We start from the raw sequence: 19,727 nt of genomic DNA, 5'->3' as shown, positions 1-19,727 counted from the left end.
TAATTTCTCTCACTCTAACCGTGCCTCTGCCTAATTCATCATTGTTCTTTGCGTCTGCGTGTCTGCTTCTGTCTCTTTCTCTCTGTAGGCGGTCCAAGAGGAGGTGGTTATCCCTGCTACTATTCTGAAGTTAAGCTACCTCTCTTCCAGAGCTCCAGGCTATCGGTCTCTCCTGAGGGTGGTTCTGACCCATTCCACCCTCCCGTTGGGCTTGGCCAAAGTCCATCTGTCTGTGGCCGTCCAGGGTCGGCAGCTTCTGAAATCATTTCCTGCAGCTCCAAACCTCATTTATGTTTTCTCTTGGAATAAAACCGACATCTATGGACAGCAGGTCAAGGGGCTCGTGCAGGCACACGGTGAGGGTCTCTGTGCACGTGTGTGAAAGCTAACTTTGTTTTTTTTTTATTTTGAAGATAAGCCTTCATTCAATTTTTAATTGAATACTTTTATTCTGCAAGGACGCATTTACTCAATCAAAAGTGACAGTAAAGACATCTAAGATTTCTATTTCAGATAAATGCTGTTCTTTTGAACTTTCTATTCATCAAAGAATTTTACACTTTTCCACACTGATAATAATAATAAATGTTTCTTAAACACCAAATTTGCATGTTAGAATGATTTCTGAAGGATCATGTGAAACTGAAGACCAGAGTAATGGCTGCTGACATATCATCACAAGATTAAATTACATTTTAAAATATATTGAAATAGAAAACAGTTATTTTTTAAATTGTAATAATATTTCACAATCTTACTGTTTTTACTGTATCAAATAAATGCAGCCTTGGTGAGCATAAGATAATTCTTTCAAAAATATTTAAACTCTTACTAACCCTAAACTTTTGAATGGTTTTGTAAGCATTACACATGAAATAAAATGTCAAAATAGAATTATGTGAATAATTACGATTAAGTACAGCAACTGGATTGAAGGTACTTAATAAGATGCAAGAGGCCCAGCTGTTTAGTTTTTCATAATTGACCTATATATAAAAAAAACTGTATTTAGGACTCCAAACTGGACTGACAACTGTATTCTACCTCACAATAACCCTTTTCTGTCATTTCTTGTAAGCTGAGATTGACAGCTAGCTAATATTAATGATTGACAGCAAGAAAATAACCTACAAAGCTCACACTAATGTCTTGGATATATCAATGATGTGACTGACAACTGTTTGTCAAGTGTGGTTCCATTCAAACAGCACAAATCATTTGAACTTGCTTCTAAAATTTAGTTGTGACCCCTGGAAAATGTAAGGAGCTAACTTGAATGTGGTTGCCATTGTCTTTTGTAACTAAATTTTGTATGAACAACCATATTTAGTGCTCCAAACAGGACTGAGATTTCGAGATCCATCACAATGACAGCAATCAGACACTGCTGAGAGTCTGAATCCATCATCTTTTGCTCATTGAAAAGACACTTACACTTACGTACTTACTGAATAATGCCTAAAAATTAGTAATCACTGGCTATTATGGAGGAAATTAACTCCTGTTTTCAAGTAATAATTAGACAGAATTAAACGCAAACATTTCACGGTTCTAATAAACAAATGTGTGAAATATGTGCGAACAGCTGATTTTTTTTTTCACAAACAGAGATTATTTATCCTCAAATTACAGGATGCTAATGTAGTGCTTGTAATGGTTTGACAGTAACATATTATTAAAAGGTAGAAAGACAATAAATAAAAATCCTCATGACGCAGGATCTCTGCCTTGCAAATAGGCAACTATAATTATTGGTTAATAATTATTATTCATCCTCCTAACTCTGTATATGTTGACTACAGTTCAGGCGTCGCTATTTTGAAGCACCTGTCTAATTAAGTTCACTGTAACACCATGGCAACACAACTGTAACTGAAGCAAATATAATTTATCCACATATACTGTAGCAAACTGCTGCTCACTTAACTCCGAGGATGGATTCAGCTCTTCAAACATTTTCCTATGACGTGACATTTATAGAGTGAGGTATTTATAGATGTTGTTCAGTTAGGTAAATACATGTTTAAATGATAAATAGTTTCAAGATTTTATATATTAGCTCATATTAGTCTGATTAATCTTGTAAAATGGCAGTAATTATTGATTATACTGGGTAATTTATGCATTAAAATAATGCAGTTTCACTCTAAAATGAAGAATTACCAATGAAACTGTGTGCAAGTAGGTAACTTTGTTTATTCTGATGATGGTGATGGTTTGTCTCTTTTGGATGTTGATGATGATGATGATGATCATGATGTTATTTAATGGGCTAAGTCTGGCATTTACATTTGTGTGTGTGTATGTGTGTGAATTAATGACAGTCTCGGTTGGATACGAGTATGAATCCTGTCTGGACGTTGTGCTCTGGGAGAAGAGAGTCGCTCAGCTGCAGGGCTTTGAGCTGATGCCATCAAACCTGGGCGGATGGACACTGAACCAACACCACGTCCTCAACATGGAGAGTGGTGAGGGATTATCACACACACACTCAAACTCGTGCACATGGGTGTTTTCTTCAACTATGGGCACTTTTGGCTCTGTGTACTTTTAGAAATTAAAACACTTTCAGACGATTTGTTTATTTACTTTGCCTTATAAAATGTCCAACAGATACACTGCATTTCTGGATAATTCTGTCATATATTTGTTTTTTGGCCCTAAAACTGTCAGAAATTAATTTCATCCATATCTCAAATCAACATTCATTTTGTGGTGGGAATGAAGAAAATTTAATTTTAAGCATTTTTGGAATAAAATGACAGGCTATGTTTCTGTGTACCCTAAATACACACAATGAATTAATGTTTTCATAGTTTTAGCGTAACAAAATTACAGCTTAGTTAGAGATGATACATAAAATATTCTGTTCACAATAATATTAACCTTGATTTTTCACCTCTTATATTTCATCTCAAGCATGCTCTTCACCAACACAGTTGTCTCATTTGTAACTAAATACTTAAAATGGCATTAGTGCAAGACTGATGAAAATTCTGTTATCATTTACTCACCCTTCACTTGTTCCAAACCTGTATGAGTTTCTTTCTTCTGTTGAACACAAAATGTTTAGTATCTGAACAGTTGATGGGAACCATTGGCTTCCATAGTAGGAAAATAAATACTATAGAAGTCAATGGAGGCCATCAACTGTTTGGATTCCAACATTTTTCACATTTTTTTTTTTTTTTTTTTGTGTTCAACAGAAGAAAGAAACTCGTACAGGTTTGGAACTACTCCTTTAAGATTGAGAGCTAAAAGAATCTATTCATAATACCAAAATAGTAAAATGTTTCCAACACTGTTTTAAAATGAAATGTTGATCCCTTGGAACTTCATGTGCTCATGTTAAAATGAGCTTAACCCATGAACTTGAGATAGAAACATAGCACTGTTTACCAAAAAAGATGCCCAACATAGAGCGCATTTAAATCTAACATCCTCCCGGTCAATAAATCTTTTGGCTCCTGAGAGCTCCCTAGATGGCAGTTTGTATCATTCATTTCTTTAGTTTGTTTCTACTGGGTCTTCTAGCAACATCACATTTCATCATTGATATATAAAGGCTTCAATCTAATATTCTGTTTATTTTCTCTTCTGCAGGTATCCTTCATAAAGGTAATGGAGAGAATGTCTTTATTTCCCAGCAGCCTCTTGTCATCTCCACAATGATGACAACAGTGGTTCTCCCAATCAACCCCCCAAACAAAAATCAACCGGCCCGCCGTGGAGCAGAAGCTGTTTGCCCCCATCGCTCTGGCCTGCGGTTCGGATGGAAGTGTGTATGTAGGTGATTTTAACTACATCCGCAGGATTCTGCCCAACGGATTCGTCATCAGCATCTTGGAGCTCAGGTCTGCCATCTTCCATCAGCAAATTATCATTCATTTCTGAACCCGGTTGATTTTTTTTATTATTATATATCTGTTTTAATAAGTAACTGATGTGTAATTTCTATTTTTTAAGCTTATAGCTTTTATCTGGTTATTTACTGTAGGAATATCAAGTGTCAAATAACTTATTTTACTAATAGTGATTTGTGATTTTTATTTTAGTTGTTGATTTATTTATAAAAAATTAAATTTTTTAAGGTTTTGTTTAAACATTTTTTTAATCTTGTTTATTAATAAAAAGATAAAAAGGTTGATTCATATACCCATTTGAAATATTTAAATAAATCAAATCAAATGGTGACATAGTGACATTTAAATTAAACAGTTTTATTAAAAATAAAAACTATTTTATTATTAGATTATGTAAAAATTACTTGAGGTAAAAATAAATAAATAAATAAATAAATAATATCTGCTGTTTATAGCTTATAAACCTTTTCATCATAGTAAACATCATCTGAGGAATATGTTTTTAATTGTTGACTTAAAATTTTTTCTATGTTATGCATCCAGAAATCGTGATATTAGACACAGGTATGTTTCTTTTCAGAACCGATATCACCATGTAGTCTTTCAGTCATCTATACACTGCACCTGTGCTTGAATTCATTATTTTTATTTTGAATCTCCATTCATCCATGCATCAACCTTGGAGTGACTCGAGTCTCAAATGCAAAACAACAAATTTAGAGGCAGCAGCCCCTATAGTAAGTCAGAAGAATCAAATTCTCAAAACTGGATCTTTTCTCATAAAAAAGCTTTAAAATAAAGTTAACATATTTTGTCATTTTTTTCTCATTAAACTCACAATACAGTAATCCTCTAAACATAAATATTCCTATGTATAATAACATTAATGCTAAAAATACTAGTAACCCCAAACCTCAGTCAATAAATACCATTAATCCTAAGCTTTAATGACAAAAGCCTTTTCCTTCAAACCTACAAATAAAGCTGCATTCTTATTCCTTTGTTGACTTGATTGTCCCCTCTTTTAACGCATGGCTTGTTTATTATTATTATTATTATTATTATTATTATTATTATTATTATTATTTTGCACTTTATTTAAAGTTTTCCTTTAATTATACTGAGCATACCACCTTTTATTATCTTCTAACAGAGGGCATCTTTTATCATTTAATTTCAATGCATGGTATTTCAATGTGTATATGTTTGTAATTATGTATCCATCTGTGTATATTATTGTATTTTTGTGTGTGCACCCACATAAGTGTGTATTTGTGTATCTGTGGACATGTTTTTGAAGCCACACGGTGGCTACTGTTGCTTGTAATCTTCAGTGTGTGGTCAGGAATCCATCTGAGGCGTTTTTCTGGTCGATGGCTCGAACACTAACAGATTTTCTCAGCAAGCTGCTGGCAGCATCACATCGCAGTCTCCCGTTTATCGTCTAGATCTTCCTCGTTTCATGTGAATTTAGAAACTGCGCCCCCCACAGAGAGGGAGTTAGAGTGTGGGATAGACCTCTGCCCCACAGACTAACACTGACAAGCGCACTGTAATCCTTTATCTTTGCGTGTGTGCGTGTGTGTGTGTGTGTTTGCACACAGCATTACATCCCACAGCAAGGGGGAAATCCTACCTTCAGCCTTCTTTTGGAGATAACGCTTCTGATCAAACCAATGTCTGATTCAACATCGCAAAGACTCAAAAGAACCTTATAGTATTAACATTTCAATTTCATCCATCTGTCAGTAAACAGAAACAACTTGACGGACAGTTTTTGCCGTTTATTATAACAAAAAACAGCTTTGAGAGAAATCTCTTTTACCATTTAAGTACTATTTTGAATTTGGTTGATGGCTTTGTGAAGTAATTACTTACATTTGTGCAACATTTTTATCAAAAGTAACTAACAGTGCATTAAAAGTGTACTTTATATCAATGAGCTTTCCCGAGGAATTGAACCCATGACCTTTGTGCTGCTAGCAGCCAAGCTACAGAAACGTATTACCCTTATTATAACAAAAACAGCTTTGAAAGATCTGTTAATGAGTTTTAACATTTCACTATTGATGTAAATTTGCTTAATGGATTTGTGAAGTAACTATTTACATTTGTGAGATACTTTTCGAAAGCTACTAACAGCAGTGTACATATTTTCAATCTATGCATTTTAGGAGCTGAACCCCTGACCTTGGTGTTGTTAGCAGTTGAGCTACAGAAATTGTTCCCCTTTATTATTACAAAAACAGCTTTGAGAGAAATATTCATGTCTTTACCATTTCAGTATTGATTTAAATTTGGTTTAAAGTTGGCTTTGTGAGCAATTGATGCAAACGATTTACATTTGTGAGTCTATTTTATTGAAAGCCACTAAAAGTAGAGTACAGTAAGTGAACACTTTATCAGGTGTTGCTAGTGGTTGAGCAACATGAACTACTCCCCTTTACCCTGACCTCACAGCCCCTACACAATTCTAAGCACTGTGCTGTCATTAAACCCAAAAGAGTGAATCAACTTCCCTTAAATGTCAGAGCAGCAGAATCCCTCGAAATCTTCAAGCACCAAACTTACCACAACTCAGACGCCGCAGGTGATGTGTCAGAGGACGTGTTTTGCTTTGACAAAGAGAACACAACCTGAAAAATGTTTCTGACAAAAGACAAAAAGGCCTTATCAATTTTTTAGGGGACAGTGTTTTGCCCTGTTAGGAAATCATGTTTTGTTTTTTTCTTCCTTTCATTCTTCCTAATGAACAGTTGAGAAAGAGGCAGCAGGTAGATTTTCTCTTAGGGCAGAAGCGGATGGAAGGAAAGGAAAAGAAGATTATAGACTGGCAGGGTTCCAACGCGCTGGTGGGGCTAGGAGTTTTGATTGGGGCTTGGGTTCAGAATGATTGAAATTTCTGCATGGTGCTGAGACCTGGAAGGGTTTTTTACTCTGAAAAACACTTTGTGTGTGCACAAGTCTGTGTGTGGTTGTTTTTTTGATATAGATGCAGACTTTATGAAATAGTTTAAGCATAAGTATGTTGCCGATATGTGTGTGTAGCCCTGCTTCATCATAAAGCCTTGTTAAAATTCTCTTTCTCCAGCTCTAGTCCGGCTCATAAGTACTACTTATCTATGGATCCTGTGCGTGAGTCGCTCTATCTGTCAGATACCAGCAGCGGGAAGCTGTACCGCCTGAAGACTCTGACTGAACCGAAAGATCTCAGCAGGAACATGGAGGTGGTGGCTGGCAGCGGGGAGCAGTGCACACCCTTCCACCCGAACCAGTGCGGCGATGGAGGCAAGGCCACTGAAGCGGCACTCAGTAACCCCAGGGGTGAGAATACAGTGCATACACATGCTGCTTTTTTGAAGTCAAAGAGAAAGAGCATGCGAGTGAGTGAGGTGGAGTGGTTATTGAAGGTGGGAAGAGAAAAATAGCGGCAAGTTTCAGTGAGAGAAATGGGAAAACTACAAAAAATAAGATAAATGAAAGATGCCTTCCCTCTTTGCTAAATCAGGCGGAGCGGCTATTAGTCCCGCCTATCCATCACTGCCACTGTCTCTTTAAACCCGTCAGTCAGGCTGATGGACAGATGGGGGCGTGGCTTACGGGCACATATGTTCTCTTATCCTTCAAGCCTCATTGTGCACTCTCTCTCTCACACAGAAACTCACTCACTCAACTGTCGCAGTTAAAAGCCTCCACTTACTTGTAAACCCCTGAGGATAGAATTCATAAAGAATCCCAGTGCAGGAATGTTATGTGTGTGTGTGTGTGTGTGTGTGTGAGCTCTTTGATTTCGGACTGTTCTGCAAAGGGCTGTGTTTCAGATCAAACTGTAAATCACATTTAAAACGGATTTAAGGCTTTTTAAACTCACTTCAATGATTCATATGCATTTTTTTCTGGCAAACTGATGGATAAAAGCCTTCCGTTGTGCATGTCGGGGTGGAATGCCTGTAATCTCCCTTTGTTAAAGTGTTTTTACTGAAGTCTATTATCTTTAACAGGCTCTGACCGAAATGCTGAGTGCTTCAGTAACTGCAATCTGACCTTCTATGTTCTCAGGCAATGAAGGGGTCCACACAAATACAGTAGACTGCAAGCAAAGTATTAAGTATCTCTGCATGATGATTTTTTTCTCATAAATTCTGCTAAACTGACCTGTAACGCTGATACTATATGTCATTTACATATGAGCTTTGACAGTTCTGTATGCTGGTGTGTGGCTTGACTTTTGCTCGCTATTGATTCAATTAATCTCAATATACAGAATGTTTTTATAATCAATATCTCTTTATACACATAGAAACTCAGAGTGATGCAGTATTGATCTCTGCACCACGACAGCATCTTCCATGACTAAAGTGAAAGTGAAAGTGAAAAAAAAGTGAAAGTGACATACAGCCAAGTATGGTGACCCATACTCAGAATTCGTGCTCTGCATTTAACCCATCCAAAGTGCACACACACAGCAGTGAACACACACACACACCGTGAACACACACCCGGAGCAGTGGGCAGCCATTTATCAGTGCCTTGCTCAAGGGCACTTCAGTCGTGGTATTGCCGGCCCCAGACTCAAACCCACAACCTTAGGGTTAGGAGTCAAGCTCTCCAACCATTAGGCCACGACTATGATCTTTTTAGTGTGGTAAAAACAGATAGTCTTGTAAGCAGTAAAAATGTTTTTTTGTTTTTACCACTGATAGTGAAAAGAAATGTGCTTAAGCACCAAAACCTTTTGTTTTTTTTAAATAGAAACTTTTATCATAATATATTTATATTTATATTAGTAGTCAGATGGTTAAAACATTTTAAGGAAAAACATTGTAATCCCTTAAGTATGCTACTCCATTAAAGGGGGCATAACACATCTAGTCTCATGTCTCATCTTTCATATCTGCAAAAAGTCTTTAGTTTTATCATATTTATAAAAGAAAGATACAGCTTTACGATTCTCTCCAGAAAAAGCCGTGCTCCTGGAGCTGCGCCATGGGCCAAAGCTAAAGAGTGACGAGCACTTGATCGGCAAATGCCAACAAAACAGACATTTGATGCGGTTTCACTTACCGTCTGCAGTTCTGAATCATGACCAGGATCTTTTATAGCTGGGACTGCGCCATCTTTCAGTTTCAAACGATGTGCAAATCCAGCGTCGAACTGGGCCATCAACAAACATACTTGTGAAACTCTGTGCTGCCCCGGAAAAAACAAACTGTATCCACTGTTTACATAACGCTGGGTTCTTTAGGAAGCTGAACAAAGTTATCTTTCCCTTACAACCAAAAACACACTTCTTTGGATTGGAGACATTCTTCCCGAGGAAGTCCCATGCAGCGCTGCCACCAGATGAAGCCGATTTCGCTCTCGCCCTCGCTCTGGTCGATGTGTGCGCGGGCGCGCTCTTCCAGGAGAAATGCCCATATAAGGAGTTCCACCCTCGTCTACGTCATGAAGAGCCACGATCGAAAAAAAAAAAACTCTCTGAAACTTGTACGAACCCAGAAGTAAGATTTTTGGCACAGAAATACTCCATCATAAGTCCAAATTGTTTTTTTTAACTTTGTTCATGCTTAGCATGAGAATCCAACACATTAACAGTGTAAACAATGAAAAAAGCATTGTAACCCCCTTAAAGTATCCTGATGGATCAACCACTGAGCTACTCCTCTGTGATTTTGCTATACATTATGTGTCCACACTGTATGTTTGTGTCAGCGTGTACTGTGTATACATGCTGTACAAGCTCAGAATGTGGGTGAGTGTGTGGTACAGATCCAGCACTCTGTGATTCACTGAAATCTTGGATTCACAGCGGAGAGAAATAGGAAGAGAAAAGGGCATATTAATTGGCAAGTCCCTCTAGGATAGGGTGCTCACTGTCTGGTGTGATGCCAGCCGAGAGTTTAAGAGAAAGAGGGAGGCGAGGAGCAAACAGACAGTCATACTCCATTCAGTCTGAGTCCAGTAGGTTTAGAGAAGAGAAGAGCTCCTGCAGTCTAAATTAATGTGGTCTGCTTTTGAATTTTATATATGTTTGACGATTAGCTTCTCCTCTGATCATTTTCAGTCTAACCAGCATTTTCCATTTTAGAAGATAAGAAAGAAAAGGGGGTTCTGGACCTGGAGGTCTCTCCGTGCCTTCAGGACCCTTTGAAAGGCAGAGGGAAGTATCCCCCTCCGAAGGCAGAATAAATAATTAAGCTTGTTATGCTCGTTAAGTGGGTAATATGCCTCGTAATTAGCACCAATAACAAGATGCATTTGTAAACAGGCTTATTGAGGCAGATAGAATTTCAGTAACATGGGTAGTGTATGCGTGTGTGTCTTCACATGTATTTCTGTCTGGTTTACAGCACAACCTGATCTGTATTGTTTGTTGCACACAAGTCTGAATGGGTGTTCAGCTTTAAAGGGCTGTATGCCTGTCACTGTATCATACAGTTTGGACTTTGTTTCCCTTTTGCACTGTTTCTGTTCTTTGAGTTAATTGTGTTATACGGTTCAGGTGTGTGTCATCAATGAGTCTAATCTATGCTTGTTTATTTACAGTAAGTTGCTCTCTTTCTGTTTATTGTTGTCGGGTCTTGTCGATGATACAGTATGTGTGTTGCAAGCCTTCCCTTTTTTGGATCCACTTTTCCCCCACCATGGACAATCTGGCCATTTTACTATTATGCCTTTATGCCAGGGAACTTGTACCCTCGAGTAACATGTGGAGGATTTCCTATTTCTAGCCCATCTCACCCACTACCTGGACAACTGCTTATGGTAATTTCTACATGCTGGCTTGAAAACCACCACCAAGGAGCAGACCCCCCAATACAGAAACAAAAGCACCACTCCTAGCCCAGTGCCCAGCTAGAAACCCTCCATTTCATCATCTCTGACCGTCAGACCATCTGATGATGACAGAAGCCCCACTCCTAGCCCAGTGCCCAGCCAGAAACCCTCCCAGAGACCTTGACAGCAAGAGCCTGCTTCTACCACAATGTTTGAGAACGCGCCAAGAGGAGCGATCGAGCAGGACATCACCTGGGAACCTGAGCTAGCCACGTCTGACCAGGCATGCGATCCTGCTGCCCCATGCATCACCGTGGGAGCTCTCGTGGAGTACAAGGGAATGGAAGTGAGTGCCTCCCATCCTCCTGCCACTAAGAGTGAGTGTTTACTGGACTTGGACACTGTTTTTCAGTTTGGAGAGTTAGAGACTTACTTCCCCTAAGACTGCCTAATTCTGTTCATCTGTCTGATTCGCTGGTCCCACCCAGCCTCTTCCACCTTGGATGTCTCCTCTCCACCTTGTCCCACCATCCAGACTCCTGCACCTGTGCTCCTCCAACCCTTGATTCCGGAGTGAACCATCCTGTATTCAGGCTTGCCGGGCTCCCTCAGTCAGTTGGCTCCACCTGGGGTGGACTTCACCATGCCTCCTCTGCAGACTTGCGGGTCGTACGCTGCTCTCTTTGGTTTTCCCCCCTTCGCCTACCGCCTGGTCCACCCTCCCTCAGGCTCCGCCTCCTTCCTCGCCCACTCCAGCTCACCCTCTGGCCTCTGGATCTCCACCTACATCTCGGGCGATCATTGCTGTGACCTGGGTCTCCACCTACCCTCTCTTGCTCAAGGCTCCTTCCTGGTCATCTCCTCCACCTGCACCTCCCTGCATTTTGTTTGTTGTCTTCCTCCCGTTTGTCCGTCCTCCTCCTGAACCTCCTCCTGCATCTCTCTGACGGTGTGCCTGCCCTTTGCCATCCCTTCGCCATCTCCTCATCCTCCTCGCCGTCTCATCCTTCTCTCTCACGCCTTCCGGGAGGGGGGCAATCTGTCACCGTATCATTCATTTTGGACTTTGTTTTCCTTTTGCACCATTTCCATTAATTGTTATTCCATTTAGGTGTGTGTCATTAATTAGTCTAGTCTGCTTGTGTATTTAAGTTGCTCTCTTTCTGTTCATTGTTTTCGGGTCTCGTCGATGTTATGTGTGTTACAAGCCGTCCCTCTGTTTTGATTTACCTTCTGTGGATTTATTAAAGACTGCCTATCTTCGTCATCGTTTTCGTTTGTTTATCAACACAGTAGTGTGACAATGCCACTCAACAAGACTGAACAGTAGATTAAAAAGTACTGTAAACTGTGCACCATTTCAGGATTGTCAACAAAAATAGGGGAGACTGGGGCTATTCTAGGGAATATTTCTCAGATTTGATTTACTTTTCAAAGTCAGTTTCTCTATAGGGATATGCATCAAAGTCTTGGCCAAAAACAAAAAACAAACAAAAAAAAACATTGAACATTTCCACTGTTATTGCCCAGGAAAAATGATACAGATCAGTTTTCATAATGGCAGTCTACCATTGCATACCCTATTAGAGGCTATTTAATGGCTTACCAACTAAATTTAAACAGTAAAACAATAATGTAGCTTATAATTCATTAAAAAAAATGTAATTGTATTATACAGAAGTATCAAATTATTATTTTGGGCAAAAAAAATGTAATTGGTAATTACTACATTACAATTACAATAAATTAAACACGTGACTTCTTACAATAATTGGTCCTATAAAAATGTAGTACTGTAAATCATAATTATAATTATGTTTGTCAATTTTGACTTTAGTTTCTTAATTTCACATTTTTAAGTTATAATTATAAAATATATATATAAAAAAATTATTTGTTTTTTATGAATGATTTTTTTTTTTTTTTTTACTGTATATTATGGCACTTGTGACAACTAGGCAGGTCTCCCCTATATAGCAATGAAACTGGTTTACATCGCATAATCAATCTCTTTTGAAAGCTTGCCAAATGTATATGGAAATGATTCATGAAAACAGAAATGATTATCATTGTGGAAGTTTGCCGTGGATTTGACTTGTATATTCTTTACTGCCAAATTGGTAAAACAATGTACAATTATTGCATTGATTTTTGGTAGTTTTTGAGGTGAGCATTAATGATTTATATGTTGCTTGCTCCGAAATATTATAATAAAATTTTGTGTCATATTTAAACAATAAAATATTGTTTAAATATGATTGTGTCAGCTCGACTACATTAGTTTAAGTCATTTTAAGGGTCATGACAGGTAGAAATAAGCTCCTCAATGGAGCAACTGCACATATTCAGTTTTTACAGTGTGGGTTGGGAAATATGCAACTTATGAAGTACTACTATGTGTCAGCTATTATAGGCAGTTTATCCATATGGAGAAGGTGCTGTTACCACTATCCATACTGACATGTGTGAGCTGTCATTTACTGGTGCTGTGTTGAGATTCACTCTGTGGGCAGATTTTCTTGCCATATACTGTCTCCAAAAATATGTGGTTCCTGTTAGTATTATCTAAATTGTGAATCCAAATAAACCATTTAAATCATCTGTGACTGCGTGCATGTGTATGTGTATATGGGTATGTGTGTGACTCGATCTCTCCCAGAGTAAATCAGCATGGTGAGAACAGACCAGTATGTCTGCTTATCTCTGTGATTCTCATTAGAGAGAGAGAACAAGAATAAAGAGAGCAAATTAGAGAAGGGAAATGAAAGCCGCAAACACACACAAATACACACACACACACACACACAGTGCTATTTGCCATTACAAACTCTGATGTGTGTGTTTCTGTGAGAGAGAAAGATGGTTACATAAGCCTGTTCCCACTTCAGAGTGAAATCCTTCTGGAGGACAAAAATATCAGTAAGCGACATACCAAAAAAAAAAAAAAGGCACCTCCGTGCTCATTTGTGTGGAGGTGTTCCAAATAGTATACACTACTACCTTACTACTCTTATACTGCGGGCAGTATGTATACTGTGCACAATATGTACATTTTCTGTATTCATAGAATACCTGGATTTGCCAAAATTAGCAGTATACAACCTGAGGACATTGTACAGAATACTGTATCCCACAGTGCAATGCACTCAACTTGACCTTCAGTTTCAAGGGTGACAAATTAGCCAGAAGTAATATTAGCTTGTTTCTTGACTCATTATTTGATCCGACTGCCAAATTATTAAGATGCAAAATTGGATTGCAATTGATAATCTTTTTTTTTTTTTTTAATGCCTGAGTTTTAACATGCCATACAGTTTACTGTGAAATACTGTTTAGCTTATTCTAAATAAAAATTAGGTGGTCGTATATGGTGCATACTGAACAGTATTAAATAATAAGTTACTGTTCCATTCAGAGCATAGTTTGCGCCAAAACAAACCTGATGTTAGTGGCCTAGAGATGTATTTGTGCTAAAACAATAACAATAAAAAACAATGAAGTCTTTGACAGCAATGAGCGTGCCAAATGTTTTCTGATGTTAGTGGCCTAGAGATGTATTTGTGCTAAAGATCAGTTTTAATTGTAAAATACTGTAACAATGTATGTTTGTTTGTGCACCGCTCGATTTAAATGTAAAACCAAGTTGCCTTGCACAGCTCAAGGTGATTTGCAAGCATTCGAATAGAACAAGACAAATGAAAGAGAGAAATTGGATGAACAATGAAAAGAAATACCGGATTTTTTGCATATCTGATGTCATTTCGCATATATCTGCATATATAAGTTAATTTGCATAAATTTAAGATGCTGTGAATAGAATGATCACACACAGAGGAATTTACTGCCAGATACAGTAAAACTCATCTTTCTTCATTGTGCCGTTCCTCATCATCTGCAGTTAAGCTGCGACTGCATTGGCAATGCAAATGTAAAGTTATTTGTTCCGCCAATAAAGCGCATTTAAACTGAAAGAGATGGAGAGAAATGACTATGTGTGTATCCTGTTGTCCTGCAGGTATCGCAGTGGACAAGCATGGGTTCATTTACTTTGTTGACGGATCAACGATCCGTAAGATTGATGACAAAGGAGTGATAACAACCATCATTGGGTCAAACGGACTCACATCCTCCCAGCCAATCAGCTGCGACTCTCGAATGGACATCAGTCAGGTGAACAAAAACACACACACACACACACACACACACACACACACACACACACACACACACACACACACACACACACACACACACACACACACACACACACACACACACAAATTTACATATGGTGGCTCCAAAAAGAATTTAAAATAAACCAAATAAAACGTATGAACGTCATTGCATTAGAAACAAAATATCAAGCCAAGTGGCTTACGCAAACAAGTAGTACTTGACCTTCTAACTTCAACTAACTTAATTTTTCTTAGATATTTTTGCAATTACTTTTAATCTGCTGGTCCCAAGATGATTTTGTAGTAGATGTATGAAGCAAAATAGCAGATTTCAAATATCTACTGTACTTCTCCAGGGAAAAAAAAAAATAGGGTAAATTTTTCATGTTGACTATACATTTTTAGAAATGGGCATCAATGCAGATTTCCCGATTCACTTTTGATTCACAAGCTGTCGACTAGATTTTAATACATTTGGGTATATTTTGCAATAAGATTCTTTTGTGTGTGTGATTAGGGCTACACTTGTGTACAGTATGTTTTTGACTGACCAAAAAAACTTGTTCGTAAGATTAATTTCTTTATCAGATTAATACTGATCACACTATATGTTGTGAATCAGCTACACTGTTCACTCAATAGAAAAACACTTTCTTGCAGTTATTTACATAGTGTTTTTGTTGCATCACATTAAAAAAGACTGAGAATTCATGTCCACAAGTCAGGTAAGACATGATTTCTTTTGCCATGGCACCAAAGATTCGACAACGCAAAATATGCATTTTTGTGAGTTAGTTGAACAGAATGCAATACAGATATGTTTTGGGACACAACGAATGAAACAGAAACTTAAAAAAGGTAGATATTGTTAATTTTGGAGAATCAATATCATAACTGTTCAAATTAAGTTCGAGATTCATTGGAAAATCAATATTTTTACCCGGCCCTGTACATTTACACATCATTTGTGTGCGCATAAGATATTTCTGTCAGTTTAATAACCACTTAACTTCTTAAAGGCAGTCACACACTCTTTTAACTTTCTGTCTGCATGCAGACATCAGAAAAATAATCAGTATGTCTTCTCAAATGCTAACATAAATTAAATGAAAAACAGCACACAGAAGCTGAATAGCTGAAAGATGAAGGAAACCTACATACAGTACACACCCCACACAGTGAGAGTCTTGACCAACCCTCTCTCTCTCCTTCTCCCTCTCTTTTTTTCAACCTTTTCCTTCAGCTCCACAGGATTCACACACACACACACACAGTTTTCACTGTTCACCTCAAGAGTGAGAAAGTGCTGATACCGAAGGTCTCTCTTGTGCTACCGAGTTACATTATACAGCTTGCAGCAACATCCTTACTTTTCTTTTATCTCTCTCCCTCTCTCTTTGTCTCTCCTTCCTTTGAGGTTTCTGCCTTTTCTGTTCTATCCATTTCGAAAACAAAAATCGTAAAGCTTTTCTCAAACAAGGTAATTCCACGTCTTTCTCTTAAAGTGCTCTTAAAAATCTATTTTACTCTCTCATTCTGTCTCTTTCTCCCCCTGCAGTTTAACTCAGTGTGTCCTCATTAAATCTGCAGAGAGCGGTCCCCTTCAAAGTCAGACACAATTCTACCCGCTTCTGAATAGCATCAATTTTTGGCAGACTGTCCCTTGATTTCTCTTTCATTCTCTCTCGCTCTCTTTCTCGCTCCCTCTCACTCCCATCTACACACACACACGCACGCGCTGCACTTCTTCACAGTTCATTCGGTGGGGTGAGTTGTGTGTGAATAAGAATCAGACAGTGAGGAGAGATAGAGAGAGAGAAGGGGAAATGAGGTGCCGCAGGCCACTGGGTAAAAGAAGCACTGAAATCTGCATAATTCCCAGTATGTCTGGGATATGACACACTTCACACTCAATACTGTCCGGCTGTTGGGCAGCTGTGGACACACACACAGAACCAAGATATGTGTTTGTTTGTTTTTTACCTGGCTGCACATTAGGGCTGGGTGGTATGACTAAAATATTATCACGGTAATGGTATATATCACAGTGTAGTTATTTTTACAGGAAATTTAACAGGAAAATGGTTTATATAATGGGTGTAGAAAGCCAAGCAGGTATTTTTTCTCCAGACTCGAACAGTGCTACTGCTCCCTGCACCTGCGTTTTATGATTAACACCTGAGAAGAGATGATGCCAACCCCTCAGAGGACCTCAGATGATGCCAACCCTGAAACAACATACAGAACTAACAAAGTTTGATTGCAACATATAATAATTGCTGTAAATAGTGTTCATCATCTGTCTGATTATTAACTGAAAGTCACAACTGATAAGCTACTTCTAAATATTGTAGAAACTTAATATTCTGTAAAGTTGCTTTGCAACGATTTGTATCATGAAAAGCGCTATACAAATAAACTTGAATTGAATTGATTAGATTGCATTCTACATGGTTATTTTAATGACAGTTAAGTTAAGTCCCCAGTGTCCTCAAATTCGAGTTACTCTGGTATATATTAACTAATCATGTGTTAATACTTTTTTAATAATCCGTTAAGTTAAATACTTTACGAATGAAAGGTACTGCATCTCATTGGATTATTTGATCTTTGTATTTTCATTTTGGTTGGTCACAAAATATACCCTGTGTTTGTGTGTGTTATATATGTAATATCACATATAATGTTTTGTGTAATGTATAATATAATTTATAATGCTATATGTATACATATATAACATTTGTATTGTATAATATGTATGTATTTTTTATTATATTTTGGCTTATATTCATAACAGATATGTCTGTGCAAAAGCAGCTTCACATTATGTATCACTAGAGTTCATAACAAAAGACTCAAAGCAGCAAAACTAATGTTGTTAAATGGATCAGTGGATGCAGGGTGCATATTTTGGCTCTCATAGAGTAGCATACTTCTTTTTTGTTGGTAAAAGAGGTTTTTCTACCTCCAATGATAAAAAGTAGTTTTGGCGTTTCCACCTCCAGATGACCAGTGTGTGAAACAGTTTGCAGAGAATGTTTTTCTGCTCACTCTCAGACTTTGTAAATCCCAACCACGTCTACACAATACAAGTCACATTATGATATCGAGTTATTCCTCTTCTACACTTGCTTGGTACTTTCACATTCCTCTCTGTTTCATCTCTTCTCTGTATATATACTTTAAAACAGTCCCGCTCATGTAAATTGGTATAATATTAGTCAAAATAGTCTCTGTACTTCATGTCAGCTAGAGATAGTACATCTGAATAGGCCACGAGCTGATGAGAGTGGCTGTGAAATCTGTCATGAAGAAAATCACACTTGTCACATTCATAGCAGTTAATAATATACATTTGTGTATCCACAGGTGCGGTTAGAGTGGCCCACAGACCTGGCAGTGAGTCCGCTGGATAACTCTCTCTACGTTCTTGATAATAACCTTGTGCTCCAGGTGAGCGAGTCCCAGCAGGTGCGTGTGGTTGCTGGACGACCCATCCATTGCCCCATGGCCAGTATTGAACCGGTCCTTCTGGGGAAAACAGCGGTGCGTTCTGTGCTGGAGGGAGCGAAAGCTATCGCTGTTAGCCACCAGGGGGCTCTATACATTGCAGAAACTGACGACCGGAAGCACAGCCGTGTCCAAGAGGTGTCCACGAATGGAGAAATGGTCATAATCGCGGGGGCAACCAGTGAGTGTGATTGTAAGATTGACCCCAACTGCGAGTGTTTCTCAGGTGAGATAAACATACACCAAAGATTTTCCTTTGGCTCTAAGAGAGGGTTATTTCCTATTATTGATGTGTTATTTTTCCATGTTAAACCTTTTTTAGTAAGCCACTGGTTATAAAAATGTGGAATTTTGAATGCATGTTTTGTCTTGGGTGAGTTTTGAAAAAGTGCAACACTTAAAGGTAGCAAAATTTCAACACTGTTATAATAAAGTATACAAATTGGCTTTCTTGAGCAACCTTCCCAGCAAATCATGGTTTCTGATTTAAGTTCTTCATTATGTTCAGGTGTATCTTGTTAATTATCCTAGTTTGGTCTGTGTATTTCAGTTCCTGTCTGTTCAGTTCGAGTTTGCAGAGTATTGTCAATGTTATGTGTGTCTCCTGCCTTTTCTTGCTTGGATTTACTATATGTGGACTGCTTATCGTTATCTTTATCTTCGTTTGTGTTCATCGACACGCTTACGTGACTGATATAAAGCGGAATGAAAGACTGTTTGTTTAGTGTATGTGTACTGCACCCCGTGTCCAAAACATATTTCCCTTTTGAGACAATATACACTACTGTTCAGAACTACTGTGTTTTTTTTTGTTGTTGTTTTTTTAAGGAAAGTGTTATTTTTTATTTATATATTAAACATTAGAAAGCATTGATCAAAAGTGATAAAGACATTTATAATGATAATGTTACAAATAATGTTTTTCATGATTCTTCAAAAAATATATAAAAATTTAATATATTTTAAAACCATAAAAATTTAATATTTCAATTTAATTATAAATTATAAAAAAAATCAAAAAGAAAAACTGTCTTAAATTTTTTTTATCAATTAAATGGAAGAGCATAACAGACTTCTGTCAGAAACATTTTTTTTATATATTATTGACTAGATACTACAGCGAATTACAGGTCTACTGCTTTTTTTTTTTTTTTTTTTGCTGCATCTGATCCAAACCAGTCAGCAGTGTGTCAGTGGGCAGCTATGTTGTGTGACTTTAGCATGCTGAGAGATTCAATTTGTAAATATCTCCCTGCCAAACTTGTTGCTATGACACATTTAAGAGTCTGTGCTGCTGTTATACACAGGTTTAATTACTGAAAAATCTTTATTATTTAACTACTGTAGACCAGTGTTGCGATTTTACTGCAGTGGGTCTCTGAGGGTTAATCGTTAAACCTAA

The 19,727-nt window shown here is 37.8% G+C and overlaps 1 protein-coding gene across 1 annotated transcript in view; it reads left to right on the top strand.

Moving 5' to 3' along the window:
- The window catches only part of LOC109102816 (teneurin-1-like), a 137,166-nt gene that overhangs the window by 100,642 nt on the left and 16,797 nt on the right, over positions 1 to 19,727 (top strand). Inside the window, 8 exon segments of the mRNA XM_042753939.1 lie at positions 89 to 356; positions 2,325 to 2,468; positions 3,604 to 3,689; positions 3,691 to 3,854; positions 4,407 to 4,427; positions 6,955 to 7,187; positions 14,656 to 14,810; positions 18,185 to 18,551. Coding sequence (XP_042609873.1) covers positions 89 to 356; positions 2,325 to 2,468; positions 3,604 to 3,689; positions 3,691 to 3,854; positions 4,407 to 4,427; positions 6,955 to 7,187; positions 14,656 to 14,810; positions 18,185 to 18,551 — 1,438 coding nt within the window.

This window comes from Cyprinus carpio, chromosome A5 (genome assembly GCF_018340385.1).
Source record: "Cyprinus carpio isolate SPL01 chromosome A5, ASM1834038v1, whole genome shotgun sequence".
Taxonomy (NCBI): Eukaryota; Metazoa; Chordata; class Actinopteri; order Cypriniformes; family Cyprinidae; genus Cyprinus; species Cyprinus carpio.
Note: the sequence above shows the minus strand (reverse complement) of the source record. Positions and strands in the feature narration are given on the sequence as shown.